This window comes from Engraulis encrasicolus, chromosome 14, assembly GCF_034702125.1.
Source record: "Engraulis encrasicolus isolate BLACKSEA-1 chromosome 14, IST_EnEncr_1.0, whole genome shotgun sequence".
In the NCBI taxonomy this organism is placed as follows: domain Eukaryota; kingdom Metazoa; phylum Chordata; class Actinopteri; order Clupeiformes; family Engraulidae; genus Engraulis; species Engraulis encrasicolus.
In genome coordinates this window covers 11,687,767-11,698,699 of record NC_085870.1, presented here as the reverse complement: position 1 = coordinate 11,698,699, position 10,933 = coordinate 11,687,767, and the positions used below count along the sequence as shown (strand labels likewise).

The window sequence follows — 10,933 nt, the reverse complement described above, 5'->3', positions numbered from 1 at the left end:
ACAAAAGCACATTCACAATCATACTACACATGCATCACTCAATATTTTTGAATGTTCTTTTGGACCGAAGTGTGACAGTCTTGAATCACATTCTATTCATCCGTGTCTTGTTCTGTTTATATGATGTTATGTATATTGCACTGAATAATCTTCCTTTGTTTTTTCTTCCCTCTACTTACCCTCCCCCCTTTTCTCTCATCTCATCTCCTCTCCTCTCCTCCTTCTTCATCTCCTCCTCTCCCCCTACTTATAACCTCTATCCTCCTCTCCTCCTCCTCCTCACTTCTGTCCTCCCCTCCCCTCCCCTCATCACCTTGCCTCTCCTCCTCTCCTCCTCCTCTCCTCTCCTCTCCTCTCCTCTTTCTCTTCCCCTCCTCTCCTCCTCCTCTCCTCCTCCTCACCTCCTCCTCCTCATCTCCTCTCCCTCTCCTCCTCCTCTCCTCATCCTCTCTTCCTCTCCCCCTCCTCTCCTCTCCCTCTCCTCCTCCTCTCCTCCTCCTCCTCTCCTCTTCCTCTCCTCCTCCTCTCCCTCTCCTCCTCTCCTCCTCTTCCTCTCCTCTCCTCTCCTCTTTCTCTTCCTCTTCCTCCTCTCCTCCTCCTCCATCCAGTGCGGCGGCCAGATAAATGGTGGTGACATAGCGGTGTTTGCGTCGCGCGCGGGCCACGGCGTGTGCTGGCACCCGCGCTGCTTCGTGTGCAGCATGTGTGACGAGCTGCTGGTGGACCTCATCTACTTCTACCAGGACGGCAAGATCTACTGCGGACGCCACCACGCTGAGAGGCTCAAGCCGCGCTGCTCCGCCTGCGACGAGGTCAGTACCTGTGTGTGTGTGTGTGTGTGTGTGTGTGTGTGTGTGTGTGTGTGTGTGTGTGTGTGTGTAAGGGATGGAAATAAGCACCGTCCACCTGCCAATGACGGGTAAATTTCAGTGGTGACTGGTAAATTTTTCAACCCACCAGTCACTTTGACTGGTAAAACCAGTGAGTGACTGGTAGATTTTGAAATCTACCTGCCACCGTGACTGGTGGGGAAAAAATTTAAGTTGCACCCCTGGGGTGTGTGTGTGTGTGTGTGTGTGTGTGTGTGTGTGTGTGTGTGTGTGTGTGTGTGTGTGTGTGTGTGTGTGTGTGTGTGTGTGTGTGTGTGTGTGTGTGTGTGTGTGTGTGTGAGGGAGTGGTGGTTGAGGTGTGTTTTGTCTGATGGCAAGATCTACTGTGGAGGCCACCATGTGGCGAGGCTTGAACCATGCTGCTCCGCCTGTCACGAGGTGCATGTACTTTTGTACATGCACAGTATACATATAGATATATGGTACACATAGATGCATACACTTGCACACACAACACACAAGTAACATCCACACACAATGGTACACATAGATGCATACACTTGCACACACAACACACAAGTAACATCCACACACAATGTACCAAGGCACATGCACACACACGCACACGCACACGCACACGCATACAGACACACACACACACACACATACACACACACACACACACACATACACACACACACACACACAAACACACACACAGTAATCCCCAGGCCTTAGCACAACCAGTCATTGCCACTCTGCTCTCTACACCCCACCAGACCACATGGCCTCAGGGGACCTCGTCCATAAAGCCTGCGGCAGGCACACATTCATATATAAGCCCAGACCAGACCAGACCACGTGGGCGTAACGTGGACTGACATTAAGATTATATACTTTAATATGTGCCGCTTCTGCGTAGACATTTATTTCCAAATGGATTTTTTTTATATAACTAACGTTCCACAGAAGAGCCGCATATGCCCCATGGACTAGCCTAATCCTCATGAACACGAACACGCAAGAATGTTATTTTTTCGATGGCGAGATATTTATGTTAGCGGCTGAAAGAAGGCCTAAGATTCAGTAAAACCACAAAAGCGCCTCTCGTGCCATATGTGGACAGACTTATGTGTGTCAATGGGAGCTGTTTTTTTTTCTTCTTTTTTTTTTTTTTTTACAAAGCCTGCTTCACCCACCAACTGTTGCGCCCTGAGCTGACTGCTTTTCAACAAAACAAAAATGTTTTCGCTGAAGTTTCGGCTGTGAAGATGGATATTTTTTACCCCCTTTTTTTGACTTCTGTCCTGTAATAAACTTTCTAGCTTCAAAGATGAGAGTGTGTAAAACACGCAACTCTGACCGCGGTGGCTCCTCTCAGTCGCTAAGACAGGGAAATGCACGTCAGACTAACTCTTCGTTCGCACGGGCACGACCTTTGTCTGTGTGTGTATCTTCACGTGTTATATGCTGCATACACGTATAACACAGTCTGACAAATGTGTTGCCGGCTGAAAAGTTGAACCTTCTGAACTTTTTTGGCGGGGGCATCGGATCAGACAGAACTGATGGTCCCCACAAGGCTTTTCGTGTCCACTCGATTCAAAGTCAATGGGATCTGTCAATAGATCCCAAGTAGATAGCTACCAGGCCCCCACATTCCAATACCTGTAGATTCGCCCTCACATCTCTGGACTATCTCTGACCCTGAAACATAGGAGCACACACACACTCACACAGACACGCACACACACACGCACTATACACTCTATACATCACAATACAACAAGACTCTCGTATAACTAAAGTTACAGAACCTTTGAGGTTAAGTCTTGGTCATAGCAACCTCTCCAAAGACCCATTTTGTCAATCAAGCCATCATCATCAGAAAGTCGAACAAGTGTGTACTTTGCATTTGGCCATGAACTACTTGTTGATGCACGCTGGTCAACATTTTACTGTGTAATGTTGGGTCATCTCTAGTTCTTCGTCAAACAATGAAAGAAATATGGGTCATGTTTTTTATCTCCATATCTGTCTGACTGAAACACTACATTACATTTGACTTAGCTGACGCTTTTATGCGAAGGGACTTAAAGTTATTTACAGTCCCTGGAGAAATATGGGGTTGGGTGACTTGCTCAAGAGCACTTCAGCCATGGAGGAAGGTGTAGGGAGAGTAGAGGTAGGAGTGGAATTTGAATCTGTAACCATTGGCCTACTGCTGAAACAAATCACAGTATTAATAATTTACATCTCTCTCTCTCTGTCTCTGTCTCTCTATCTCTCTCTCTCTCTCTCTCTCTCTCTCTCTCTCTCTCTCTCTCTCTCTCTCTCTCCACAACAGATCATCTTTGCGGACGAGTGCACGGAGGCGGAGGGCCGCCACTGGCACATGAAGCACTTCTGCTGCTTCGAGTGCGAGACGGTGCTGGGCGGCCAGCGCTACATCATGAAGGAGGGCCGGCCCTACTGCTGCGGCTGCTTCGAGTCCCTCTACGCCGAGTACTGCGACTCCTGCGGGGAGCACATCGGTGAGTGAGTTAGTTAGTGAGTGAGTGAGTGAGTGAGTGTGGGACTGCCAGGCCGTGCCCTCCTAGTGACGCAACACCCTCAGCGTTGCTACTAATCAGGTCAAGAGCAATGCAAGTACTTTCTCTCGAAAAATCAGAAACACCTCCCACTTTGTGAGGAAGCAAATAACCATTAGCAAACCAAGGGAGGTGGGTCAACCATGCCGTTTGGGAAACGTTCATTCTAATGGTCTTGGTCAGACCAAGTCTTGAAGAGATTTGAAAGTCGATGATAATCAGGTTAGTGGGACTCCACCCTGGCCCTAGCCTGGCGGGACGGACTAAAACATGAAAAAAAATATTAGTCTGGAATTGGTCGTTTCAGTTAGCTGAGGGCTGTGGGTGAGACTGAACTGATTCCAATGGAATCCAATTTACTTCTGCACTACGACAGCTTTTCGTGCCATTCTGCTATTTCCACTGTCCAGATAAAGCCAACGCCTCGTGTTATGATTGGTGGGCCTGGCCTGGTGCCTGTTGTGGCTATCTTACAGGGACCAGGGCTAGACCAGCTCACCGGGCTTTTTGGCCCATGGGCAGGTTTGTCTAGTTCACTATCAGCTCTTTTCCACTGCCGGTTTTCTGGTAGGCCTAGAGCTCGACAAAGCGCGAAACTTTTTGCATTATATTTGAGCTGTGTGGTGCCTATTTGAGAAGCAAAAAGTGGAGGCCGAGTTGCGCTGTGTCGAGCTGTAGGCCTACCAGAAAAACGGCAGTGGAAAAGAGGCATAAGCTACCTTGACCATGTGCTGAGGTGCCAATCAAAAACTCAAATCAAAAACTCTAGCAACTATCAAAATTGTCTTGAAACACTGACTGGTCTGTCTTGGAAGTGTTTGTTGCGATCAGCTGATTCGGAACTAGTTGAATCAAAATTTGGAAAGAAGGGAAAGGAAAGTCGAAAAGTTATTGCTTTGCGAACGCAGAATGAACACTGTGTCCTCTGGGACTGTTGCCTCGTCGAACGATAATGCACCACACACGAGTACAGACAACACGCCTCTGCAGTCTGACTGCAGTCCATCTGCAGTGCTGCGTTTGGATGTGCGTGCAGCACTGTAAGACCAAATCTGTTGGTGCTAAAATGGGACAAATGTGGCCGGGGTATCCTCCCAAGCCTGCATTATGGGGCCATTAACCCAGATTGAGGCGCTGTGTGAAAGCTAGGTTATTACAGCATGGAGGAACTGCTATAAAACTTCAGTCGGGCACCTTGGATTTTAGAATTTAGTGCAAGAGCATCATGCCTTTCTCCCCCCCCCCCCTCCTGAGTTGGATGGAACGTGCGCATTGCTCTCCTTCTGCAGTATTATGCTCAGAGTTTTTATTTTCACCCTGGTGATTTTTTTTTTCAAGCCAGTGTGTGTGCGTGCGTGCATGTGTGTGTACTGTGTGTGTGTGTGTGTGCGTGGGTGTGCGTGGGTGTGCGTGCGTGTGTGTGTTCCCAGAAAGTGACTCGAGAATTTATTGGGCTCCGCAATTATCGTCTCAGTGAGATGCCGAGGGCATTTTGGTGAAAGTTGATCATAAATTTTCGAATGACCAGCCACATTGAAACCTTGCTAGTTGGATGGCAGTGATGCGCCCTACCTCTGGTGTCGTGCAAGCAGTTAAGGTCAAAACGTTTACCACAAATGAACCTGGCATGGGAGATAGACCATACAGAAACTTTACTTCTGCTGAATAGGCACAGCTTGGATGAATGTTTGTCTATATGTAATTTAACTTTTTTTTTTCCTCAACCGTAAAATAAGTCTTTCCAAAATAATTTCAGTGGATCATGAAATTTTAACAGGGTGATAAAAGGCACCACTGAATTCGTTTTGCCACCCTCTATGCTGCATTCCTCTTCCAACTTATAGGGTGACCAGAAATTAAAGCAAATGGGTATTACTTTAACAGACAGCTGAGCATTTCATTCGTTTTAAATGTTTCTCTCCTCTCCTCTCCTCTCGTCTTCTCTTCTCTTCTCTTCTCTTCTCTTCTCTTCTCTTCTCTTCTCTTCTCTTCTCTTCTCTTCTCTTCTCTTCTCTTCTCTTCTCTTCTCTTCTCTTCTCTTCTCTTCTCCCCCCCTCTTCTCTTCTCATCTCTCTGTCTTCTGGGCCTGGATATTCTCTGTCATCTCTTATCACAGGACAGATTCCTCATGCTCTGCATAAACTGATGAAACTACCAGATACCGTGTCAGTCTGTTTGTTCTGTCAACTTGAAGGCCTTTTTTATCTCACAAATTAACACAGCTACTCTTTCCTGTGCGCAGGTATCGACCAGGGCCAGATGACGTACGACGGGCAGCACTGGCACGCCACCGAGTCCTGCTTCTGCTGCGCCCGCTGCAAGAAGTCGCTGCTGGGCCGTCCCTTCCTGCCCAAGCAGGGCCAGATCTTCTGCTCGCGGGCCTGCAGCGTGGGCGAGGACCCCAGCGGTGGCGGCGGCGGCGGCTCCGACTCCTCCGACTCGGCCTTCCAGAGCGCCCGCTCCCGGGAGTCTCGCCGCTGCGCCAAGGCCGGCAAGAACACCAACACCAACACCAACGGGAACGGCCACCACCACCACCACGGGAACGGTCGGGCAGATCGGAACGGGAACGGGAACGGTCACATGAATGGGGATCATCATCCCCAGGAGCAGCAGCAGGCCCCGTCCGGAAGGTTCTCTCAAGACGTGGATCCGCTGTCCATGCAGATGGACCTGCTGAGCCTCTCCAGCCAGACCCCTAGCCTGACCCGGGAGCCTCCCAGCTGGAAAGACCAGAATGAGGCGTACCTCTACGACAACCGCTCCGACGGCACTCCCGCCAACCCCCTCCAGCTGCTCAGCCAGTGCAATATCAGGACAAGCTTTAATCCGACGACGTCAGCCACCTCAGGGAAAGGCATGGAGCACCACCAGCGGACGAAGGAGAGCGGCAACAACAGCAGCAGCAGTAGCAGCAGCCGCCACTCCTCGCACAAGCGGCCGCCCATCCCCAAGGGTAACTCCTTCAACGACAACTGGTACGGCGGCCCGGCGTCTGTGTTGGACGACAACTTCACGCCGCCCAAGCTCAAGACGCAGTCCAGCTTCAGCGACGTCTCGCACCACAGCGGCAGCAACGGCTTCTCGGACAAGCGCTCCGTCAGCCTGCACGTGTTCCAGAGGGGGGAGCGCGAGGCGGAGGCTGCCCCGGCATCGGTGGCCGCGCAGCAGCTGCAGCAGCAGGGGACTCGGAGCAGGAACCCCATCAGCGCACTTAGCTTCACCGAGCAACTCACGCCGCTCGAGCAGACCCCCCGGGGATCCATGGAGTCACTCGCCTTGTCCAACGCCACAGGTACGTACCGTACAGTAGGGATGTAAATAAAATCGAAATGTATCGATGTATCGGAAGTATCGGCCCGGCGATTTAATCGAATCGCATGGTATCGCATGGTATCATTCTTAATTTAAGAATCGAAAAGAATCGAATCGCTGGCCCCTGTGCAATGCCCTAGCTCCATAACACAATAGTAGTGGAAACGTAATTGGAAAAATTCTAATCGAACCGAATCGCATTGTATCGTGGGGAATTCTTAAGTATCGGAAAAAAATCGAATCCCTGACTTAAGAAATCGATACCGTATCGTATCGTCATGAAGACTGTGATTTACACCCCTACCGTACAGTATGTGTTGCAAAGTCGTTCTCTATAAGTCCCTCCACTTGGCGGCCATCTTGGCAATGCCTCAGGGCAGCTGTTTCGGGAAGCTATTTGTCTATATTTTTCAACTGCGCATGAGCAGCATTTGCTTCCGCGATGATTGGATCAATGATACTACAGCTCAGTAGGCAATTGGCTCTTCTTGCTAGAAAGGTGGGAGATGTGCAAGCACACACCATATTTGGTGTTACGAAGCGCCCACGTTCATTTCTATGGATGTTTTCTTGTTGTGTTTCGTTGCGTGTCGAGTGTCTCTGATGTTAAGTTTGTAGACGCCATCTTGGAAGTCACTCTGATGTTACGAGGGTCGAGAGTTTAAATACTGAATTTTATGTTTTGAAATCAACACACCGTAAATTTGGCAGTGCTCATCATTCAATCAACGCTGACAGTCAGATTTTGTGATTTAAAATCTTTATTAGATAGTGTCCCCTTGAGATGAACATCTTGTATTTGATCTTGCTCTTGGTCCTCAAAGATACTAATTTAACACTGTTCTTAACTGCTCGTTAAGTCTTGAATTAACGCGGCAAAACTTATTGTGCATATTGACCAGAATAGTCATTTCAGTGGTGTTGTGAAGTCATATTGCTGTTCTTTGACTGTACAAAGTCACCAGCCTTAATATAGTGTCTCTGTACTTATTTATTTATTTATTTATTTACTAAGTGAGGAATGTCATCTGTGTGCAATTTCCGGACCAGTGTTTTCCTTGTTTGGCTGGTTTGCTGTACTGATTGAATTAGTCAAGCACATCCTCATGTGACTGTGTTTTTGTGTGTGCCTGTGCCTGTGCTTGTGCGTGCCTGTTTGTGTGTGTGTGTGTGCACGTGCATGTATGTGTGTGTGTGCGTGTGCGTGCACGTGTGTGTGTGTGTGTGCGCGTGCGCGTGTGTGTGTGCGTTTGTGCGTGCGCGTGTGTGCTCTTGTGCGTGCAGGAACGTCGGCCGACGGCGGCAGCAGCAGGCGCCAGGAGCACCTCTCGCGCTTCTCCATGCCCGACCTGAGCAAGGACTCGGGCATGAACGTGTCGGAGAAGAGCAACATGGGCACGCTCAACTCCTCGGTGCAGTTCCGCAGCTCCGACTCGCTGCGCAGCCTCAACTCCGTGCAGCAGCCCTACCTGGAGATGGAGCTGGAGCTGGACGTGGAGATGGAGGCCCCCGTGGCCCCCGTCAAGTACCCCCTGCAATACCACCACCACCACCACCACAACAATCAGCAGCAGCACCACCTCCAGCAGCAGCAGCAGCAGCAGCACCACCACCACCAGCCGTCCTCCACCACCAGGGGCGCCCTGCCGCCCGGCTTCACCTACCAGGAGGAGGACCGTTTGAGTCTGGTTAGCAACGCCAACAGCGCCCGGCTGCCGCCCATGGTGGAGCGCGACCGGGGTCGCGTGGGTGTTGGTGTTGGAGGTGGAAGGGCTAGTCTGGCGGAGGAGCCGTCCAGGCACCGCCACCACCACCACCACCGGCGCTCCAGGCGATCGCGCCGCTCCCGCTCGGAGAACGCCCTCAACCTGGCGGCCGAGCGCCGGGCCCCCGTGCACGAGCGGCCCCAGAGGCGCGTGTGTGCCGAGGACTACGACCGCTTCCCCCCTCCGCGGAGCCAGAGGGACAGCCTGGGTGGTGGCGCCGGCGGTGGTGGCGCTGGAGGCCCGGGAGGACACTACCGCCCCCAGCCCTTCAGGCAGTGCCCACGCACCACCTCGGACTTGACGCTGCAGCAGCACGCGGCCGGGGGGCTGGGCCGCTCCAGGGGGCTGCTGGGACGCGGCGGCGGCGGAGGCGGCTGGGACGATTATGGCTACGGGGACGAGGACGACTGGTGCTCCACCTGCTCCTCCTCCTCCGAGTCGGACGATGAGGGCTACTTCCTGGGCGAGCCCATCCCCCGGCCCATGCAGCTGCGGTACATGAGCGGTGACGAGCTGTTGCAGAAATACAACGCCAGCGGCCTGGGGGGGTCTGGGGGTGGCGGTGGCGGACATATCGGGGGTCGCGGGCAGCTCCACACACGCAAGCGCAGGAAAAGCAAGAACTGCATCATCTCCTAATGGAGTTAACAGGGTTTTTGGTCGGATTTGGTTGACTGGCCTATAGGGGTAATTCCAGGAATTACGGATAAGTCACTGAGTGTGTGAGTTTGGAGCAGTAAGTGGTGAACCTCCCCCCAAAACAAGAGAATTGTGTTTTTTTCTTATTCACCTGGTAAAAAGAGAAACACATAGGGCTCTTCCATCAGGAGGCTTACGACTTACTCTGACCAAACCCAACTGGGTCAATCAGTAAACTGCGTACCAGCTGGGTGACACATAATGTTATTATAGCGCATAATATCCCTGTTGACCCCTGCAATAGGAAGAAAACACTTGCACAGAAGCATTTCCGACCCCATTTTAAATAAAAGAAAAAACCAGGACACCACTCCCAACGCTTTATTAAAGTATGGTGCCGTGCGCGCCAGAAAATCACATTAGGATAATCCGTCGACAGCACAGATGTTTTGCATGTCTGTTTGTTTTTGTTTTGGTTTCTTTTGTTTGGATTATTACAGCGTTATTACTGAGTATTATATTGCGACAAGCTTCTACTGCGTTTTTTAAAAAGGTCTGTTATGTCATCATATTGTACTTATCAAAACAAAATGTGCAATGGCTATAAATGTATCTTGTCCTTTCGCCTTAGTAACAGTTAAAAAGTATGGTTCCGCTTACTCTGCAACATGGATCTCTTAAAATATAATTTTAGACGACTATAAGGTGTACATAAATAAATGAATGAATTAATTAATTCACTAAGTTAAGGATGTCATGTACATAACATTGTAAATGATGTATCACATATTTTTATATTTTGTATTGATAGAATTGTTTATGTATTATATATAATGTAGAAATAGAGAAGCATGCACGTTAATTTGCTGATTTCTGTCCTGCGTTGGAATTAAAGAGTATTTCATGGAAAGCCTGGTGATGCTTCTGCTGATTAATGGTTTTAATACAACTACTAATACTACTACTACTACCAATAATAATAATAGTAGTAATATATATTTTTTATTGACTTTCAAGATACCCAAGGACATCTTAGGAAACAGAATGTTAAAATAGTAGCAAATAATCAAAAGTGAGCAATACACATGTTAAAAGGCATGGCAGCATGACACACAGAGTCATCAACAAAGCAAGAGGTTTTGGCTGGTGGCTGTAACTGGTGGCTGGCTGGTTGCTGTGCAGAGTGGAACGGCTCCTAATGCTGCGATGTTCGACACTGACGGGCCAGAACGCCGCCGCCATCTGCTCCGTGCAGAACTACACAGGAACACGAGGAGAGCGGAAATTAAAGCTGCTGCCTCAATTATTTACACACCTCAATGGTAATTGCAGAGATGATTTTTCATGCAGGCCTGCCAAAACAGGTTAGCATTTTCAAAAGGAAGAAAAAAAACATTTCCATTTTTCTCCAAAAGAACATTTCCTTTTAAGCATTTGTTATCCAGACTGTGCAGCGTTTCACGTGGAAAGAACGTGGCGTGAGCATGTTTTTCGTGCCTAAGGAGGCCGGATGAAGCCCAGAGCTTGAGGAAGACAATTAAAACACATATTTATGTCTCAGTCTGAGAGGTCTGTCAGGGCATAGTTAACATGTATCATATGAGTTTGTCAGGGGGATGTGATGTGTGCATGCTTTTTCGGTGCATATTTAGGACTTTGCGGGGGCCAAATAACCTTGAGGAGGAAAAACGCTCTCATTTGGCTGGCACACACTCAAGCGCCACAGCTGTGCGAACATGTGATCCACATTATGGTTCCTCTCCCCTCTCCTATGACTTTGGGGATTTTTTTT

The 10,933-nt window shown here is 49.5% G+C and overlaps 1 protein-coding gene across 4 annotated transcripts in view; it reads left to right on the top strand.

Annotated features, from left to right (window-relative positions):
- Nucleotides 1-10,049, top strand: part of prickle2b (prickle homolog 2b) — a 165,425-nt gene extending 155,376 nt beyond the window's left edge. For all 4 annotated transcript variants that reach the window (XM_063214920.1, XM_063214922.1, XM_063214923.1 and 1 more), the window contains 4 exons: nt 609-812; nt 3,178-3,364; nt 5,664-6,716; nt 8,021-10,049. In XM_063214920.1, the coding sequence (XP_063070990.1) occupies nt 609-812; nt 3,178-3,364; nt 5,664-6,716; nt 8,021-9,141 (2,565 nt within the window). In that variant the 3' untranslated portion in view covers nt 9,142-10,049. The remainder of the gene's footprint in view (nt 1-608; nt 813-3,177; nt 3,365-5,663; nt 6,717-8,020) is intronic.
- Nucleotides 10,050-10,933: the final 884 nt, after the last annotated feature.